Source organism: Pungitius pungitius, chromosome 8 (genome assembly GCF_949316345.1).
Source record: "Pungitius pungitius chromosome 8, fPunPun2.1, whole genome shotgun sequence".
NCBI classification, from domain to species: domain Eukaryota; kingdom Metazoa; phylum Chordata; class Actinopteri; order Perciformes; family Gasterosteidae; genus Pungitius; species Pungitius pungitius.
In genome coordinates this window covers 13,053,279-13,074,346 of record NC_084907.1, presented here as the reverse complement: position 1 = coordinate 13,074,346, position 21,068 = coordinate 13,053,279, and the positions used below count along the sequence as shown (strand labels likewise).

General features: G+C 46.1%; 2 protein-coding genes across 10 annotated transcripts in view; both read right to left on the bottom strand.

Annotated features, from left to right (window-relative positions):
• Nucleotides 1–13,698, bottom strand: part of itpr1b (inositol 1,4,5-trisphosphate receptor, type 1b) — a 57,077-nt gene extending 43,379 nt beyond the window's left edge. For all 8 annotated transcript variants that reach the window (XM_037489890.2, XM_062563830.1, XM_037489894.2 and 5 more), the window contains exons 1-13: nt 13,518–13,698; nt 12,521–12,634; nt 10,463–10,533; nt 4,623–4,738; nt 4,447–4,533; nt 3,026–3,184; nt 2,132–2,230; nt 1,942–2,025; nt 1,622–1,768; nt 1,126–1,230; nt 940–984; nt 797–826; nt 276–430 (exon numbers count right to left, since the gene is read on the bottom strand). In XM_037489890.2, the coding sequence (XP_037345787.2) occupies nt 276–430; nt 797–826; nt 940–984; nt 1,126–1,230; nt 1,622–1,768; nt 1,942–2,025; nt 2,132–2,230; nt 3,026–3,184; nt 4,447–4,533; nt 4,623–4,738; nt 10,463–10,533; nt 12,521–12,612 (1,190 nt within the window). In that variant the 5' untranslated portion in view covers nt 12,613–12,634; nt 13,518–13,698. The remainder of the gene's footprint in view (nt 1–275; nt 431–796; nt 827–939; nt 985–1,125; nt 1,231–1,621; nt 1,769–1,941; nt 2,026–2,131; nt 2,231–3,025; nt 3,185–4,446; nt 4,534–4,622; nt 4,739–10,462; nt 10,534–12,520; nt 12,635–13,517) is intronic.
• A 4,736-nt stretch (nt 13,699–18,434) lies between these two features.
• Nucleotides 18,435–21,068, bottom strand: setmar (SET domain and mariner transposase fusion gene). 2 transcript variants are annotated; one of them, XM_037489682.2, is made up of 3 exons: nt 20,888–21,068; nt 20,333–20,368; nt 18,435–20,035 (listed from the first exon to the last, which is right to left on the bottom strand). In XM_037489682.2, the coding sequence occupies exons 1-3, from the start codon at nt 20,972–20,974 to the stop codon at nt 19,241–19,243; spliced, it is 918 nt and encodes a 305-aa protein (XP_037345579.2). In that variant the 5' UTR covers nt 20,975–21,068; the 3' UTR covers nt 18,435–19,240. The 2 variants fall into 2 exon arrangements, with proteins under 2 accessions (XP_037345579.2, XP_037345580.2); XM_037489683.2 differs by lacking the exon at nt 20,333–20,368 and having other exon boundaries at nt 18,714–20,035; nt 20,888–21,067.

Genomic DNA, 21,068 nt, shown 5'->3' with positions numbered 1-21,068 from the left:
TATTTGGGACCTTAAATTCTAGATCAGCACTAAGCATCTGTTTATTGTTGTCCATCATTTAACCCGCTGAGTGAGTGAGTGAGTGAGTGAGTGAGTGAGTGAGTGAGAGAGAGAGATCTTGGGCATTAGTTCATTTACTTATTTTTGTGTAGGTAATATGTTAAATAGGTTTAAAAGTTATGTCTGGTTGTATTCATTTGTCCTGTTATTGAGGTTACTAATGCGCAACCAGACATTAAAATAGGTTTGAATATACACTGTGCTCTGATTTCTACCTGGGCACCATGGAGTCCCCTCCTCTCAGGGTGGTGGGGTCCAGCTCAAAGATGGAGGAGATGTCCATGCCGTCTGGAACTGGCACCAAACTGTACATGATCTTCTCCTGCGGAGCTCGCAGGCGGCCCAGCAAAGCTTCATTATCCGCATCCAGCTGGAGCGGGAAAACGTGTGTTGAGGGGGGGGGGGGGGGGGGGCAAAGCACTGAATGCAAACTGCAGTTACATTCTCACACACACACACACACACAGACAGAGACACGCTATGCATCACCAATAGGACGCTGCATGTTTGAACTTTAAGCTACTAGTTGTTGCAGTAGAGCTACACGCAGGCAGCACTGCAGGCTAGTGACTCCCAGACGGGTCCCGAGGGGTCTGTACAACACCGCCGCCTAACGGCGTTCCCACTGAGACACGCAGCGGCTGAGGGACGACGGGGACCCCCGGTGGTGATCTGCTGCTACTAAACTCAAGACTTTGTGGTTGTCTGATGACAATAAAAGATTTAGTTACAGTACCTGGAAATTAAAGGGTGTAAAGTCCACCACCTGCAGCAGAAAGCAAAGATCCAGCACAGAATTGAGGAGGTTAGATCAATAGAAGTGGGGGCAATACGTGTGACGTTGCTAGGCACCCTGTGGGGGAGGAGAAGACGTCTTACCGCGGGCCGCTGCTCAGCACTCTCCTCCTCAAAGTCTGCATTCACCTGGGAAACACACTCAGGCCTCAGTCATTTCAGTCATGGCGGCCTATTGAGCCGTTTACACCACGTGGCCGTGTTACAAACACAGTGTACCAAAGTGTGCAGGGCTACAGAGACACGAAAGGTAAAGAAGTTGACACCCACCTCACCCATCTCAGCAGCCAAATAGCACCCGGTGGCCAAGTGCTTAAACCTGAACAGGCTGTTCCAGTAGCCTGCACCCCCCCTACATGGGTCATGGTGGACCACCTGGAAACAGCAAAACACATGGAAAAGAAGCCATTAACACGTTTGATTTGTATAGACCATAATCACAAATCTGCCTCAGAGGGCTTTACAGTCTGTTCACATGCAGAAAGGCTCACATCGGCACAGAAACAACTCCCTTAAACATGAAAACCCCTCCATGGGGACAAGAGGGAAGAAACCTCAGTGAGACACAGAGGAGGACCCCTCCAGCAGGACGTCATGTGTCCACAATCAACAATGGAAAACATGTACACATTCAGTCCTGTTGCATGTCCAATTCCTACAATGTTGTCATATCAGTTTGAAATTTGTTTCAAATAACTTTTACACCATTGTGTTATGTGAAGGCACAGTGCTTTTAAAAGGGAGGCCTTTAAGTTGTGTTGTTAACCTCTATTTCCCACAGTGCTTTGCTGCTGGTGGCCGATGTGGCCGACTGCCGACCAGTCGTTCGAAGGAAAACATGCTGCTGCTTCCTGTGGTCGTCACACGTGAGGAACTTCTCCTGCTCGGCATGGAACATGCGGACCACGTCGCCCTGCCATGACAAACACGCACACAAAGTATTAAAGGATATTCATTTAGTGTCGTTTTTATTTCAATTAAAAACTGTGTGTCAAACGTTTTTTTTTTTTTTTTTTTTACCATGTTCTATGTCAGCTTTGGAGATTCATTTAATAAAACTACTTGTGAATTCAATTGGGTACCTACCCCTTTGAGTATTGTTTCCTTGTTGTCACTCCATTTCATGAACAGAACCACTTTCCAACTCGTGTTGCAATTAACGGAATTAACCTGAGAGGCAAAAGAGTGTGTGAATGACTTATTACTCGTAGAATAATGGCTTCTAAGCTCAAGCTTCCTTTTGCTATATTAAAGAAAGCCATTGTGCCCTATTGACCTCATTGCATCCTGGGTTGTCAACCAGCTGGTGGGTGCTGGCATGCAGTGGCTGACCCGCATTCACAGGGTTAAGAACCACTTTATCTCCAATCACCACCTGCAGGAGCCAAACAGACAAAAACACACCACATTTTCACTTTGGAATACAAGGGGGGGGGAGTCAGTAAACACTAGGGAGGAGTCAGTGAACACTAGGGAGGAGTCAGTGAACACTAGGGAGGAGTCGGTAAACACAGAAACACAGGGGGGGGGGGGGGGGGGGGGTTGAAACGAGGGGTCAAGGGGGAATCGTTGAGCATCACTCAATAACCACAAGTATCAATAAAAATACGTTTTTTCTGAATCTAATCACCAGTCTCCTTTTGTGCGTGAACATTTTATGGAAAACTCCTCAAACACATCCAAAGTCTGTTTGCAAGCTACACGCTTTCGGTCCAGTGACCTCATTCATCAATGTGCATTAGAACTGAGTGCAAGAAAGTGCACATTTGGACCTGGACCAAAATCCAGACACAGTCAATTGGCATCTCTCCCTATTGACCAAGTCAACCTCAAAACTGGAACTGGCCCCCTGCATACTCGCTGGCCTTGTAATTAAAAAGTAAGGTTGTTTTGAATGTAGATGACACATTTACCCGATTAATAAAGTGTGAATACATTTTTTTTTATCTCTATGAACCTCCATTAGCCAGCAGCAGGAACTGAAGCCTGATCAGGTCACGGTGGACAGCACATACCACATTGGGACATTGACACAGACCTGGTGCTCTTTGTCCTCTGTCGTTAATTTATGCTGTTTTCACGTGACATCTGTTTTTGGAGACCCGGTGAAAACACTTTAAATACATCCTTACTGACAATAATTAACTGGCGCCCCCGCCGCTGTACCCACACTGTCTCCCAGGGATCGCAGCTTGTAGAAGGGCTGAATGTAGAACCAGGATCCCTCGTTTCCCGCCGAGTCCAGAGTCACTCTCATGGCGTTCTTCTCCAGCAGTGCAGGTAGTCGCTTGTTCACCGTCAGGTACTTGTTGCTCTTCAAGTGCAGCAACTGGGGGCAGAAAAACAGGAAAAGCATTGAGGAACGTAGCTAGTGGCACAAACACAGTGCAGAGGGTGGAAAGCATTGAGGGTCGGAGCACAGATGTCACATGTCACTCTTATACCAAACTGGAAATATGGCTCCCTGTTTGCGTTCTACATTTCTTACCACTTGACATCTCGTCTCCTTAAATTCTTCTCATGACCTCTTTTGGTTCACCCATTTCAACAGTTCCCACCCTGTCAAAAATAATCTATTACCGACCGGAAGAGAATCATGTAAGCTTTGCATAGTTTATGCCTGTGGTGGACTTTGTTAAAAGCCCAAATTCATCTTACAGCGTGATGTAGTGCACAGCACAGCAACTTTACAAATTAAAACAAAAAGACTGAGGTTCTGGTTACTGCATTGGATGAAGTTGTCACTACCATCATAGTATTGGTCCAATCTCCTCTGCTCTAATTTAAGGGGACTATTTGACCAACCAAGCAGCTATCTAGATCTTGTTCTGTAGAGGCAAAGTGATCACTGAATTTCTTCCACCTAAGAAAATGTTAGTGAACGGAGATCTGTGTCGTCAGCAGCAGAATTAGAGATGGTCATACATGCCTTCATCTCTTTTTGTACGTCTACTGTTAACCGTCTGGGGGACAAAACCTGGCTCCCTGCAGCTCATAGGACACTTTCAAAATGCCCCCCTTACAGAGGCCTTTACGGTCACATGTTGCTAAACTAATTAGTAAAGTTCTCTATCCATCCCACGGCCGCCTTGGGACCTGTGGTGGCTGTGCTTTTGAAGGGTCCTGGAATGGGGGTTTAGGTAAATGTGCTTTGATGGTGTATTTTACGGGTGTGTTGACACTTTGTGTTTATTATGTCCTCTTTTGTCTGTGATAAGTGTTATATGAATACACTTTATTAACTTACTGCTTCGATGCAAACTGCACCTCTGTGTGTCACCAACACGAAACAATATTTTCAGCGTACATCCCACACGGCACAGAATGTACCATCTCCCTTGTGTGTGTGTGTGTGTGTGTGCGTGTGTCACTGAGCAGGAATGCATGACCATTCTTGGTGTCAGGTGAGCGCGCTGGTCTGAGCTTAAAACATTATAGCACGCCTTTGTGCTGCAGCAATTATTTAAAACTCTTCTCTGATTACAACTGAACTCCAGTCAGTGGTGATAAGCACACATTGTCATATCTGGTGTGAAATGTTACTGCAGATCTGTAACCAAAGCGCCTTATCTCGCAGGTTCCCGGACGCACCTGGATGACATTTCCATACTGGATGACTGATCCCAGCAGCTTGCGGTTTTCAGACTCATTCTGCTTCTTCTCCAGGTCAGCGGCATGCTGAGAACAGAGAAGCAGAGAGGAGGGATGCTGCATATGCATTTCACATACAGACTGTTCCACTGTTTTAAGGCCAGGAGGACACTCACGTGGAGCTTAGTGAGGAGGAGTGTGTCAGTGGTGCTGTTGCCGCCGGGTTTCGCGGCCTTCCAGAACTGTTTCTGTGCGGAGTATCGGTTCATGGGGCACAGTTTGAAAAGGCAATCTACGGGAAAGAACACAGGAAGACCAAGGGTCAGGAGGAACTTCATCATTTAGAATTAGTGGCTTCCTGACGGAATACCAGGCTGCGTGACCTCATGGTCAAAGAAAAAAAAAAAAAAAGACACCGACACCAACCTTTTGAGCAATTGGTTCACTGGCAATCTCAGTGGAAAATCACCACATTCATCTTTACAGTATTTTAGCACTCCACAATTATACTTTGGCATTCACCATGTCCATCTAGAACACGGCACCCTTCAAGTACGTGTGATACCCTTCACGATATAAAGCAGAACATCCTGCACAAATTCTAACAATAACATTAGATAAATGGTCATTTAGTCCCGGACCTGCTTCAGAACACTCAAAAGAATCAACCTTTACTATGCGGACAAATGATTTCTTGTATACAATATCATATCTTTATTCAAGGAATGGATTATAATATTCCCCCTTTAGACTTGTCCACCAGTCTAATGGTCATGTTTCCCCACGTGTGACCTGCTCATGGGCACCACCGAACAAACACTGGAACACGCTGCTGCACATTGGAATGCCCCGACAGGATAAACCATTTTAATGTGGTCTCTCCTCTTGTGCTCCCTTCAGACTAAAACAATGGGTCCTGAACATTGACGGTCTGTTGGTGTGTCCGTCAAAGGGCACCAGGGACGGACTTCCTGCAGGCCACAGGAGCTGAATTCTCTGTGAACCCCGTAAATGAACATTCGATTATTATTATTTTGTTTATGCATATGTGAAGGAGAGAATAGCACAGCTGGCAACATCTTTGATGGAGTTTGAAGAACCAACTGTTTGTGCATTAATCAGGAGCTACAGGTCACCTGATGACCTGGTACCGTATTTCCCTGGCTCAGGTGAGCCTGGACAAGCCCAGAGTTAAGCTGCTGTAGGTCTAGACTGCTGGAGGACTTCTTAGGACTCTCACTGTCTCCTTCTACAATAATCCACGTCTTATTAATGCACTTCACTAATTCAGCTTCGCCCTCGCAGGTCTCCGTAGATTGTGATTCTGTCTGGACCCTTGACCTGACTCCTGCCGATCATCATCATCATTATTACTATTTTAAATAATAGTAATATCATATCACTATTACCGTCATCATGAACCAACATTATCCTATCAGTCTGTCCATCCTCCTCCAAGTCTCACTGAGGTTTCTTCCCTCTTGTCCCCATGGAGGGGGTTTCATGTTTTGGGGGGAGTTCCTGTGCCGATGGGAGGCTTTCTGCACGTGAACAGACTGTAAAGCCCTCTGAGGCAGATTTGTAATTTGTGATTTTGGGCTGTACAAAATCAAATGGATTGAATGATCACATTCTAAACTAGTTGAGCTATTTCACGTTTAATTAATACACATTCTCTATTACAACAAACAGAATCCGAAAGAATTTCCTAACACCGTTCCTCGGTGTCGTTGTGCATCCAGGCTGTTTATTAGTAGACATCGCTTCATGTTAACTACTACAGGGAGCCAATGATCTATTAAAAAGGTAAAAATAGCCTCTGTGGCTGCCCCCTTTGAGAATGCGTGTCTCCAGTGGGGAGCCATCATGTACCGTGAGGGGGAGGACATGGACTGATGTAGAAAATGGGGCACTGGGTTCACATCTGTCTGACTGGGGTGAGGAAATGAACATTCGGCTCCTAATGTAGTTCTGCTTCCATTCATTTGACTTTGAAGAAGTCTGCGAACTTTTGGACTTTTCGTTTGTTCTGCTCGTTCACAGTAAAGCGGGTCACGTGTACCACAAGGACGTAAACTCCCCTCTGCCAATCACCCCAGGATATATTGTGTGGCCCTTCCATTCATTTCTGATGCAGTTCGGCTCCTTCACACCCAGCGGGAACAAAGGGCTTAATATTGTTGCAGAGACCATGTGGTGTCATCACTTCGATAGACAGGTCATCAACGAGGGCCACGTTCTACTATTAAATCCTCATTAAAAAATGCCAGTGTGTCAACGGCAGCAAGCGCTAATGCTGCTGGGTGTGTCTAAACGTGAAGGTCACATGTTCTCCTCCATGTAGAGTTGGAGTTCTGGTGTAAATACAGAAACATCCCATGAGTTTCATCCGTTGTGAGAATAGATCATGAACACATTTAAAGATGCAGTGTGTAGAACTCGGCTGCTTTTGTTACCAAGAAGGAACAATAATGTGCGTTTATGACATAATATAATGATGCACGTATAAAGTGGCAAAATGTTTGGGTTTTCTCTGTCCACATCTTAAATGATCCATCTGTGAGGGGAGACTAGACAAAGCGTTTGAGGAACAGAGCTAACAGCTAATGGACTAATCGGCAATGGGTGACATCAGCAGGAGGATAGTGCAAAGGCCAATTATAGAGTTATCACCAATCTTCAACTTTTGGTAACAAAGAACTTAAATACAGGTTTTTTTTCCACAGCAATAACAAATCGATAAGAGAGGGGATGAATACCTTTGTCCAATGGTGTTGCTTATTGATAAGGGAATCAATATCTGGGAGCATCCGAACTGAAAGGTCCACACAACGTGCTGTCAGCGGTTTTTAATCAAACAACTTAGCTGTACTTTACCAAAGAAAAGTTTATTTTTAATGCTTATTTCAGTGTTGTTTGAATAAATAACTTTGCATGCTCCTCATTGACAGCAGTCACACAGCACAGCAACGACATACATGCGTTACGGACCTTGTAGATCTAGTGTGCCATTGATAATGAACACGGAGGATCGGATTCAGTCGTCCTTCAGAGAGCGACCCGAGCTGGACATGTAATCGCGTTAAACTATTATTTAATTAATTGTACATTTCTAAATGCACCATAATAATGTAAATAATATGTTCTTAAATAAAACGGTTTCTAAAACATTAATACTAATTAGACACAGAACAACATGTGGTGCCATAGATTTCTAATTATAGGCAGTTTCATGTCCCACACAATCTACTGTGGCTTTAGCACAGCCATGTGTTCCTCTGCTTTGAATAGGATTTGAATAACTCAGTTAGAAACACGTCAAGTCGTTTCTCTGAGGCAAAGGCATGCAAAAGTATAATCTACGCATCTGCTGTCCATCAAGATCCGTGGAGAAGGGACTAGTGGCGTGCACCTTAGCGTGCACCTCAGCGTGCACACAGCCAGCGAGCAGCAGGCGACGCCGGGTGGGTTTGCATATGTAACCTTTTGTGACTCATTTCATGGTTGAGAAGGTACTAAATGGACTTGCATTGATGAGCAGCCTCCACCTTGAGCACAGGGTGAAAAAAGAGGGTGCTTAACGGGTCTTTTGTTGGGAACCTCATCTATGAACACAGCTGTTTTGTGTATTTCGCCAATAAACTGGTCAAATGAGTCAGCGGCTCCCCTCATGGCCTCAATCGGACAAACCAGCTGCATCAGTGAAACACATGATCATTAACATTATGTTGGCTGTCGAGGGGAATAGTCCTGTAAGTCCCTGTAATCAGTGCATTGAAACATGAATTACATCCACAAGGGGCAGTGGCAGATATAAGCTATGAAATGTCCTCAGATCCATTCGATGTACTTTTCAATATTCAAAAAAGAAATGCTTCTCACATTAAAAAACTAACTGCCTCCGAGAGAGTAACCCCTTCCCCGACCAAGCTGCAGCAGGGCACACTGTGCTGATGCGTACTAATCCTAATTCAGTGAACAGCCATGCAGCTCAGTCGCTGCAACCGTAAAATCACACGAACAATCAACACAACAGGTGCTCTGATGAATCACCAGCAAAGCACAGAGAGGATGCACTCTGCATTAGAGCCCAAAATGTTGGAAAGTGTGTTCAAAAACAAAGCTGAATGTGATGGAATCCAATAAAAACAGCATCACTATTAATTCTGGACTTTTATTCTGTAGAATCACTGACTTGTATTTCCTTCCATCAAGCTCGCCATCTTCCTCCCTCAGCCATGTTTAGGTACCATTTGGTCATGCATGGGATATTCATAAAGAGATGATCACACGGGATACTTTGCCATCTGACATTGTGTATGCTAAGGAGAGTCTCCAGCATTGTTCAGCCTTTAAATTGTGATCCTTTTAGTTAGTAAAATACACAATTAAGGCAGGGAATACTCAGGGACAGGGCGACCTTGTGACCTTCTGACCCCACCATGGCGACTGTTTTGGTCGAGGTGGAGCAAAGCGCGACTCAACTTCAATAGTCGACTCTCTTAAATCAGCTGTGAAATACAGCTTTGTGTTTGTTTCTCATCTCTTGGTTCCCTCGTTGGGCTTCTATGAAAACATTGTCAGGTCTTTTGTGGGTTAGTTGGTGCGCAGGTTAATTGGATAACGAGGTCACGTGAGAACCGCCCAAAGCTCACATGAGTTTTGGCTCGAATTATTATAGCTGGGTCCAAACCGACCTTTACAACAAAGGTCAGAATTTCACAAAGAGCATTTTATAATTTAGAGAAGAAAAAAAAATTGTTTCATTTTTGTTGAAAGAAATTTCTGACAAAGTCAAATGCAATAAATAAATGTTTGTGGTTCATTTATGCATTTAAAACCTAAACAAACAAGAGAAGCTTTTCAAACAACAACAGAACAAAGATGTGGTATTTTTTGAAAAATAGCAAACGTTACAGCCTGTTATTAGACGTTGAGATGGGAAGACAGGCCCTGATACTGAGCTCTGCAGCGCCCGGCATTCCGCCCTGAACGAGGTGGACATGGGCTTTTATTTGGGCCTGGACAAGCAAACAGAATCTTCCAAATTCAATCCAAAAATACCCCCACATACACACACACCCGGTCCATTTGGGGATCGGTTCAATGTGGACGGCTGTGGATTTTGAATTTCGATTCAGAGATTTTTTTCAGGTTCTGACCGACATGAGACCACTGATTTTATAAAAGCAAAATGACCTTGATGATCTGAAAGTATGTGCAGATGCATTTATGAATCCATGCTGTGGTAAAAGGATATCAGAGGATACCGTGCGCTCAAACCACTAACGATGATGTATTTAATAATCTCCTGCAGAGGTCACCAAGTCTACAAAAGGTCGATTGACCTGGATCAATGTGGACGGAAGAATTCACTCTTAACTGATCAGAGACGTCCTTCGGAAACCTGCCAACACCACAAATAGATTTGAAGGAAGTGGAAGACCCTGTCAAACACTTAATGGCTAATTGATTAGCCGCCACTTGGACGTCCGTCTCTGCGCTGATTGATGACAGGGAGACAATTGTGTGCGTCCATCCCGTCTCATGTTTGCTTACGCCTCTTCTTCCAGAGTGAGCACATGTGGAGGAAAAGGCTCTACCAATAGAATAGCAAATACAACTCTAAAGTGACGCAGTGAAGCACCTTAGGATGTATGGACTGAAAGGGGATTTCAGCCAAATCCCTTTTTAGTAACACCACCAGAAATCAATATATGGAGACACTTATTAATGAATATACACTCCTGCAACACAATGTCCCCAATGACCTAAAAGACAATTATCCCCCTAACAGACGAGATCTAATCTAGTGTTTCTTATTGACAGACAGCAATGGCCAAAATGGTTGGGAATCATATAGTAAGACACTTAAAAGGTTGTAAGATACATCTCTGAGAAACGGATAACAACCACAAACAAAATATGTTACACAAAATACAGAAACTGCCAGAAATGCTAACCTTGACATGGAAGTCAGAATTTGAATATTATACAGTGAGATACGAGGCCTTACCTCTGAATTTCTTGGGGGGGTTGTTGAGGTCCCCGGTGTCTGGTTGTACCACACAGCGGTCATCCACCAGCCTGGAACCACATGAGGACAACAAGTCATCCCATTGAAATCCCTTCGTACCCACACATCATATAACATGGTCGCTGTCATTAACATGACAGGATCATTAGATGCAACAAAGCCACCATTAACAGTACAACGCCAAGTAATTCAAAATGTCAGAAAGTTCCTCTGCACACAGGAAGTGCTGCATTTCTGGAGGAATGACCCCTCATTATTAGCACAGAGTGACCCCAAAGCATAACAATCAGAGACACAGGGAAGCTGGCAAGTTCACTAATTTAAAAAAGGGACAAATTCATGTTACAGATGTTCTCCGGTGTTATTCTATTCACCAGTGGAAGACCTACAGAGCCTTTAGTCCCTCAGACACCTTCTTCAGCATCTTGAAGACCGACCGGAAAAGACATCCAAGACCTGCTCGACGATTTAGGGCCAATTCGGTCGTTTGCAGATTTAACTTTGCCTCACTAACGGGAAGATGGTTTGAGTTCATTTGTTTTCCTCCATTTTTTTTAAAGGAGTTTAAAAAGAGTTAAGCCTTTCTTAGTTCAGTGTAAAGAAAAGCTCACATTTAAAATCTGTGCCGTTGCAATGTACCACAAGTTCTTATAAGCCTTAAATTAGGGACGGAGATAATGAGGATTGATATTCCTGTTATGTTTGTTATTATTTTCAACATGGCTTTGCACGTAGTACGGTACCCTCCATTGTGGTACCTATTGTGTAGGATTGCTAATACACAGTACCTCAACCCAAAGAATGCATCATAATCTACTTCTACTTCTTGATGCAACGTAATAATTAGCTCCATCATACTAAGGAATTCTGGGGAAGCCCGTGGGAATATCAGTGGATAGTAGAGCAGCACATGTAACACTATTGCGTAGGCAGTCCAGTCACTTCCATCTTTTTATAGCTCATGCAGCTCATGCAGCACACTCTGCACTGCAGATGGAGAAGAGAGAGCACCTGGCCTGAGAGATGCTCTGTACGAACCCTGATATCACACCGAAAAGAACACAAGTTTAAAGGCTCATCTGCATCCAAGGTCAAGAAGAAAGCTCGCCTTGCATTCTGGGATACAGCATCAGGAGGGGGGGGCGTCCCCTCTGAGCCAGCAGTGGTCCAGGTGGCTGCAGCAGTCCCTCAGCGGGTCTCATTCAATGTGCAACACCTAATGCAACGTTGCTATTTATAGCCGCGTCCTCTAAGCTCACAGCAGGGGTGTGCGAGGTGGTGGTAGTGGGGGGGGGGGGGTTATAACAGAGCTAAATGGTCAATTTGATAAACAAATTGGATTAAGAAGCCAGTAGCCATCATTTGAGGCCGCACTACCAACCGAGAGCAGAGCATGGAGGAAGTGGAAAAAAAGGATCCGCCTCTTTACAAATGAGATAACCTCGTTTCTAGGGCGACTCCATATTCTGCTCCATGTTAAAGATGAAGACAAAACCAGCAGATCAATGGGAACGTTCCCTCCTATCCATCAGCCTGCCACAAGCAGGAAGTACCAATATGGGAGGTTTATCAACTCTAAAGTCAAAAAAACTAAATACATTTAAGGTTCAGCTGTGAAAGCGTCTATTTATTCTTCTGTAGCGCTTGAGTTATTTTCTACTTTGGTTTCATGGCATCTGACCCCATCCCACATGGGATGACAAGACACTGCTACTTCTCACTGGATTGAATGATAAAATGTGTCCAAACTGGTGGTGTACGTATGTGGAGCAGCTCATTCGCCAATGTTACTGTGAGCTTCTTACTCATGCAATACACGGCAAAAGCTACAGCAAAGCAAATTTTAACTAAAACAATCTTTGTATTATATTGTACGCCATCCAAAAAAGGGTTTTGCAATCTGCACAGCATCCTGTCTCCCAGGACAGTCACATCGCATCAGGCCAATCTCCCTTGTGTGCTCAGGGGCCAGTTCAAGCTCACCTGGACTCCTGCTGCAGGGGAAAGGACGTGAGGACAAAAGACAGGTGGACTTACCCTAAAGTGCTGATAAATCCGTTGGTGGAGCCCTCTGCATACAGGGAGCAAACGTCCCCTATATGGAGGAAACTGGACATCTTGTCCGACATGGCTCCTCGAGGTTGATTTCACCTGCAGAAGATTGAGACCAAAAATGTTCTTGAGAGCAGTCACCACAAAGAGCAGAGCTCCAGCCAATCCCACATTACACCCAGCTCATGAAGTGACGAGGAGTTCACCTCCATCTTCCTGCACACACAGTCGTTCATTGCTGCTTAACTTGAAATTAATTTGTAAGCCCCCCCCCCTCATACGTCCCATCATCACCTTGTTTCTGCTAGATAACATGAGCTCTACAGCTAATGAGTGTGCATGTGGCCTGTGTGTGTTCGGCTCCTGGTGCTTCAAAGCACAGCCCACATGCCGAAGATCAACTCCACCACATATTGTACATGGTTTATTCAAGTTGGACACATCGTGTGTGGATTGGAAACTATTAGACCTGCCAAGAACACTAGGCTGAAGTTGATCTGGGCTATTGTTAGCTGCATGAACATCTTAAATGTAGGTCACCTGTCTCCAGCCAGTGTCCAGCTGGAGACAACAAGAACAAACTTCCTCATGTTAAACTTAATGTAACTCTACCTGTAGCTCACAATTAGGCAGCACTGCAGCAACAAACGCTTTGTACCTGCAGAGGAGGAACACAATGGCACACCTGGCGCTGCATGCGCGGCTCGAATGGTCGGCGTGACGATGAAGGTCACATTTACGCAGATATTTACCCAAACTGCGCCACAAAGCTACCGGCACGACGTGTGACGTGACGCGAAGCTCCTTGAACTGCCTCCGGAGCTTCCAGACGGGACACGCGCACCCACACACACACACGCACGCATGCATGCACGCAAACGCGCACGAGTTTTCAGCCAGCTGAACCAAATGGAAAGACACGAGCCGCAGGTGTGCGCGGGGCTCCTTCCCTGACAGGCGCGCGCCGGCTGGAGGACTCTACCTGGCCGCAGTGGGAGGAGACGTCCACGATGGAGGGAGCAGGGCGCGTGAGGAAGTGGGTCAGCACGGGATAAGTTCCACGGCGCTATCCTGGGTTAAGTCCATAGTGGTGAAGCTCCCGGTGAGCGGCGGTGTCTCTGACAGCACCGTCCTCACCACCTCCACATGTCACTGTGGACACGCCCCTTTCCCTACTATTTATACTGCACCAGTGCTCTCCGGGTAATGGAGTTTTGTGGGGGGAGTTTTAACTCCCGTCACACGCGCTTCGTTTCTGATGCTCCAACTGGACTAAAAATATTCATTTTATTCAGTACCAGGGAAAATGTTGTGAGAGAAAGTGATTCCATTCCATTCAATTAGTCTTTATTGATTACCGGCAGATCACACATTGTAATATGAAATATGAATAGCAGTAAGGAGTCATTACCGATATATGGTCTACCGATATAGACAGATACATGGATGCCCTGTATTTAAGCTCCCGAGAACGTGAGCCACACTGTGTAAGGTAGCTCCCTACAACCGGGTCCTTTTACGCTGTGACTTCTAAGGCAGATCTTTTCCTCTAGATGTCATCATCTGTTCAAACCCTTTGGTAAACAAACAAACTGAGATGGTAAACATCATCTGTGCCAAACATCATTTCAATGTGGTGACCATGTCGGAGGATAGCGCACGTAGGTCCACAGCAGTCAGTGGTGCTGTCGGCTCGTGGCCCTGTTTGAAGCCTATCATGTCCACAGCACCTCGAGGACTGTCGTGAAGATGTCCCTCAATGATCAAAACCCATTATTTCCCATTATTTAATGTCCAAACCGGGAGCACAAACCACCCAAAGTGTGGAAGAAGCCGTCTCCTGTCCCAAACAGTGACTGGACCGAAGGTCACATTGTCAGGTTTCATGCCTTTGTTCAGTTGACTTCGTGTGTGTGTGTGTGTGTGTCTAATGGGTCACCGTGTTGTCAAGTTTGAAACATAAGCTTTAGAAAGCTCACAACTTTGAGTGATCTGGTTTATTTCCAGTTGACCCAGTAAAATCCCACTGTGACTTTTTCAGCTAGAAATGGAACACGGTCTCGTACTAAAATATTCACAATTATCACCGTGCAATGCTGAACTCATAAATAACTTGTGCATAAGATAAAGTGTCCTTTTGTAATTCTTCTACAGAAATGAAAAGACCCTCCTCCAGTTTCTCATTGAAAGGCTGCACTTGCGTTTGAAAGATGTGTAAAAACTTGATGACACCTCATCATTCCAAATTGCAACCTCAATGAGAAAGTGTTATACAAAGAGAAAGAGCCCTTTCATCCCCAAAGGCTTTAACCCAATCCATTGATGAGCTGCTCATTTGCTCTCTGAGCTACACAATAGATGGAGTAAGTGGGGCCAAACAAGTTTTCATTACCATAAAAGTGCTGCTCCTCTGTTTCCACATTCCACATCTGCTTCTCATCGGCACAGCGAGGGCTTTGAGATGTAAATGAATTGCTCTGTTTTATGGTCTGAGCCCCCACCCGCTCAAAAATGTACAGTTTAAAGTGCTACATTCCCGCCTCTCATATGATAAAATGGTGAAAAAAATATACGTATCTCCAATCTCTGTACTGCCAGCCTTTTAAGGTTTTAACAAATTGTAATAAATTATACAAAACATTATGTCAAAAGAACATTCAGTTCCCTTTAAGTAAAAAATAGACTACAGTTATTCCCGTTGTTGAGTCATTATGTGAAAGGAAGGATGAGGGAAAAGCTCTTTGTCTCAGAGCAGCCGTCACAAAATCACCAAACCTACAAAAGTGGAAGCATTTCCAGGATATGGATGAATTTAACAGTTGAATGCAGATCCCAAAGTACTCGGTTGTCATGGATACAGACGGATGGCCGACCGCTCAAGCACGGAGCAACAAAACCAAAGCGCTGAATGCAAACACAAAACCAGAGTGGGGCTGTGTTTGTATGTTACAGCTTTGGGGGTCATTCTTATTATATTATTTCAGAAGGCTTTCCCCAACAAACTCCATGACATCAAAAGCCTCCTTTGAGGGTCCTGAGGAGGCGCTGAGGCGTCTGTGGGTGCACAGACTGCGGGATTCGTCACACTGGGCATGTGTTGGTGATGCAGATCCAGGCCTTCCCACAGCGCCACTTGAGTGGGCACAATGGTCCCTGGTATCCTCCTCTGAGGCTGCGACAGTCCTCTGTGTGGGCCTTCTAATCGCGCCATTCATCAGAAATGTCAGGAGCATATCGGGAACAAAGCCCCTCCCGACTTTCTTTTTCAGCAGGAATATCAAGGCGAGGTGGAGGTCTGTGTAGCTCTACAAACAACATGGCGTCCCTCAGCCGGCTGCCCTGCATCTGGGACATCGAACCGCCGGGGACGAGCGTTACAGATGAGGGCTTATTAAGATAAATGTCAAATGTCTTTCCACTCATGTTCCGCACAGACTGTTCCATTTGATTATTGAGGCTGTTTTATTAGAGCTGTGACAACTGGAACGGCACGTCCTCTAACAAAAGCCTGTGATGTACACATCACCTCGGGGCGGTTCACTTCCTCACACTGCAGCCCACAGACAACAACCAAGACTTCTTATTCCCCCCAGTTTTCAACATGTATTAGAAACAGCACCCTCGCATTAGGTGGAAATCCACCTGGCTAAAAATAGAAGACAATTATGCTGGTGTAATGGCCTGCATGTTCCCAATGGAAATGGTGTGATTAGACCGGCTGCAGTATTTTCTAATTAGGCCTTGTGCTTATGTGGTAACGCGTGTTGCCAGTGTAGGAAACACAAGTTCAAATTGGACCGTGTGGTAATCCACTCTGGAGGAAGAGGTTTATTCGTGATAACAGCGTTAAAGGGATATTTCTTCATGTTACTGTCCAAACGCAACAACAGACTAGTGCCCTCTTCATCAGATACGAGGATCACTCCGGCCCATCGCCTTGGTTACGGCATAATCAATATGCCACACCATACACAAATGGGAGCCGGGGGGGGGGGGGGGGTTGTTTTCCTGTTTGAGTTAATCCTGCTGAAGGAGTGCAACATCCTGGCAGGCGGTGATCAGACGTCACCTGCACAACTTGCTCCGTAAGCTGCTTGAGCTGCAGGTAATCTATTAGGATCAGAAAGTGGAAGACTCCTCGCCTCACTCTCACTTCACTGCTGCCCATCTGCTTATTCAAATGAGCTTCTGCCCATAACCGTCAAATAGGACACATAAAAGGTGAAAAAACACAATAGGCATCATTGTTCTGACGGAGCTAATATAATTCACATAAACGTACTAATAGAATATGTTCGATCTTGATGACACGTCAGCTGAGATGAGGGTGTCAAGGAGGACACATGATGGTCTGACCCCCCCATGTTTATGATCCACATCTCAAGTATATATGGTGACTCCAGAAAGAAGACCTTGGAGTCATAACTTGTATATTGTGTCAACTCTGTCTCCTGTTTGCAAACATTAAATATCCTGTCGCTGATTTCAAACCAGTGTCATGTGACATATTTCCAGAATAAAAACTCAGCGTGCACAGGATGGTGCACAGGTGACGTGGTAACAGGGTTGTCACAGCTTAGAAGGTTAGCTTGTCAGAAGGTTTGAGCCTGCCATGCAAAGTGAGCATCTCCCACCATTACATCCAGTGCCTTTCAATGCTCCATCCAGCATGAAGACTCAGCAGGATCCTTTGAGCAGAGATTGTAACAGCCATGGGACACAAAGATGGACGTTTGCTTATAATGGAAACAAGTTATTTACCATCATGGCACTTACAAGCAGACCACAAATACCCCAAACTGCTTCTAACGTAGCGCAGGTGTGGTCAGGATATCCATGAATAGTGTGTTTTTGTCTGATCAGTGGTGAGAGCTTCGAGGGCTGCAGGACGTCCTGCTGAGACGCTGCAGGTGTCCTGGGACAAATGTAGCTTAGCATCTGCGAGGGGAGGAAAAAAGACAAAAGCAAAGGAACATCGACATCTATCTGACGTCTGCAAAATACAACGTCCTCCATTACAAAGTCTGTTGGGACAGTTCATGTTGGTGAGGGAAGTGGCACTTTAAGTCCTTTGTGGCTACTGAACGACAACTAATTCAATACGAGCCGTTTAGTCTCCAGAACAACAGAAACAGACATTTCATACATTTACAACAAAGTACTTTTTTTGTTTTTAAATTGGACATCAAAATGCCAGCAGACGTTTTTTCAAGGACATCTGCTCCCTCATCAGAGAGGTGCCCTATTTTCCGAAACAGTGTCACCTTCATCGATGTGATGCGTGGCTGCTCATCCAAGTGGATCTTTGTGCTTTCACCTTTCACTTAGCAATGCATTAAGGCACACGTCTTATTAGATGTAACATGTTACATGTAAGGAGTCAGTCAGTGCACTTCACAGATGCCGTCACCTTGGACTGGGCCTGGCTAGAAGGGTCCAGGCTTTAATACGCTAAAGATACGCTGGCTGTCAATCAAATCTTCCCATCCAAGAGCAAGTGGAATAAAACCTCTGGCAGTAAAGTACAAACACGCTCCTCACGGAGTTCTGACTCAACGAGGTCCGTTTACCGGTGAGAAGACAAACATCTCGCACGAAGCGCAACGTAGCGACACTTCTGCGTCTGTTTCCCCAAACATTTGAAACCACCACAGGAACGATTGTCCGAAATGCTCAACGCAGCGTTTGGGCCCCGCGAGGCATCTTTGACGTGTTGATGTTCACGTTGAGTGATTAAACAGTTGGTTGCTAGGTTACTGTCCTGGAAAGCAGCCTTTGTTGCACCGCCTAAACAACGAATCTCTTCCTGTACACGTAGCCGGTTGCCATGGCGATCCCAGGGCCATCTGACTCAAAGATCTAAGGTAACCCCTCGTAGTGTGGACCACGAAGCCGGTCCCCTCCAAACTAGAAGATTGCCAGTAGTCTCCTGTGGGCTTCCACCCCCCCCCCATCATTGAAACGGCCCCGCTGGTCCCATTTGTGGCTGACACACGGTCTCCATCCTCATTAACCCAGAAGTGGATATTAATAAGATGAAAGCAGGTCTAGACTAGAAGCAGGGCAGATTGAGCTGGTTTCACAATCATCATGCTGAAGTGGGACACCTTGGCCCCTCCTTTGACAAGGAGATAAAAGTCGGTTTCTATATTAAAAAATACCCTCTGGCCCTTTTAAATTGGTCCCACCTCTCTTGAGGTTTGAGTGCACCGAGAAGCCGAGAATACCTCCAAAGAGAGGCTGCCTGGATTGAAGAGAAACATCAAGTGGATCAAAACAGAATCAAGTTATTTATTTCTTTACTGGAGCATTTTGGTGACACGTTTTGGTAAAAAGCAGTGCAGAAGGTGTAGGAATGGATTCTGTAGCCTATAAACACCTATAAAATAAAAGTCCTGCAATCTCTGTCACAGAAAATGATGCCTCACGTGTGGCGGAAGTAAAGGACTTTAAACCTCCAGGAAGAGACAGTCGACCGGGCAGAGACCTCTTGGTGCAGAGCAAACATCTCCTGGTGGAGAACATTTATCGAGAAGTTTACTCTTAATAAAACCATGTTTTGGTTTTCATTGCGTGAGGGGCGCTGCAGGTGACCAAACAGGAAGCGGTGACACGCAGACATGACGCCTCCGGCACTTATTCCAATGACTCTCTGTACTAACCAAGAAATAACAGAACTAAGTAAAGATACATTTATTCAAAAAGCTAATTAGCATCGATAACGGATAAATCCAGCGGAAGGAAGCGAACGCAGTTGTTGGCCCCGCAGTGGCACGCCTTCCTCTGGAGCCGCTCCGTCCCAGCGGCCTGCGGGTCGCCGCCCCTCTGTGTGGCCGCCGGGAGCTGGCTGCCGTATCGCCCGCCGTAGTCAAAGGTCAGCTCCTCTCGGGCGGCGACGTCCCGCCCGGCGAACAGCGCCAGCCGGGGAACCAGCGAGTGCACGCGGACCGGCTGCATGAACAAGTTGGGCCGGCAGGAGTGGTTGAGGAAGCGGCCGGCGTTCCCCGCGGCGGCGGGGTCCACGAACGTCTCGGTAACGGAGCCTTCGCCCGCGTGCTCCCTCACCGCGATGATGTAGTTGTTGTCCCCGGGCCTCTGGGCGACCTGCCTGCGCCGGGCCTCCTCCGGACCGATCACCTCTCCGGCGTACTCGCACACGAACGTCCCCCGTGGGATCGCCTCCAGCGTCCGCACTCCCCACCCCTTGCCCTCTGTGGCGTAGACCTCCAGCCGCAGCCGCAGCCCTCCCTGCACCACCCGGCTGGAGCAGGCGTCGCTGCAGGCGCACAGGGCGTTGCACTCAAACACCGGGGAGCAGTAGCCGGAGGCCGCCGGGCCGCGGGCCAGCAGGGCGCCCGCCCCGTCGTAGGCGACGCCGTACGCCCGCAGGCAGGAGCAGTTCTCGGGGCGGCAGGAGGCGAAGCGGCAGGAGCAGCCGGGAAGGGTGACCTCACTGGGGTCAGTGGTGCACCCGGGGCCTTGAATGTTATCTGGGGAATACTGAAGAAGAGCAGTGGAGGGTTAACTTCACAGCTGTAAATAACACACAAAGACAACTGGTCAGAAGATTCAGGCAGCAGCTGTTTTGATAATTGATGAATTTAACAACCACATTACCACACATAATAGTTACACCACATTCTGCAATGAAGATGAATAACATGCAAATGAGTTATTTCCTAGAAATGTGGTTGCATTACATTCTACAGCCATAACCAGAACATCACTCAGAGGATTGATCTGTGAACATTTGGTGACACCTGCTGGTAGAACTGTGCGTTGCATCTGATCAGTTACCTGCAGGGTTTGGTGTGTTTGTGTTCTGCACAAAACCTAAGCAGGAGATTGCAAACATGAGTGTGTTCACGATTCTTTGAATTAAATGCACATGACATGTTACTGCACGGGTTTTGAGAGAATTGCAGGAAAAGTCATTACAAATGACATGATATTTGTCATTTCACAATCTTTGAACTAGATCCAAAAAAGGTGGCATTCTAGTTTCACATCTTTCTAGAGGACCTCCTCTATGGCCACGTTTACTCCCATTAAATATTACGGTAAAAGGAGAGTGTTACCATTTTTAGATTCAGAGACAACGATCAGTGCCTTTTTAGAGCCCATTTACCGTAACGTCTTAAATAGAGGTGCGTTTCATTTTGAAATGCGGCCCACGTGACCGCAGTAGAATATCCTACACACACATCTCCCGCTCCGGAACTGACTGACCAGCTTTACGCTGAGTCACGTGACTTCAAGAACCAATCACATTACTGGTACTGTCTCTATTGCCGTGGACATCGTGGCCCAGATGTCCCGCCAGAGGGACAGGGACATGCTGGGAAACGTTACCTGGAATTCAGGAAAAGTCATTACGGCGGAATTCGGCGTAATTAAAACCGGAACATTCTCGATGCCGTTGCTCAAATCCACGCTCATCTCCAAAGTGCCCTCCTCTTATTTACACGGCGTCAGAAATCCCCTCAAACCCAGAAGCAGTAACTTCCGGTGGTTTGATCACAGGCGCGCGCCC

Bases quoted from the DNA above. Each gene is read 5' to 3' on its own strand.
- setmar (XM_037489682.2), bottom strand. From the start codon at position 20,974: ATGAGCGTGGATTTGAGCAACGGCATCGAGAATGTTCCGGTTTTAATT. The intron at 20,369-20,887 runs GTAACGTTTCCC...TCTCCTGCTTAG, and splicing joins TGACTTTTCCTGAATTCCAG to GTTTTGTGCAGAACACAAAC. The intron at 20,036-20,332 runs GTAACTGATCAG...GCTCTTCTTCAG, and splicing joins AAACACACCAAACCCTGCAG to TATTCCCCAGATAACATTCA.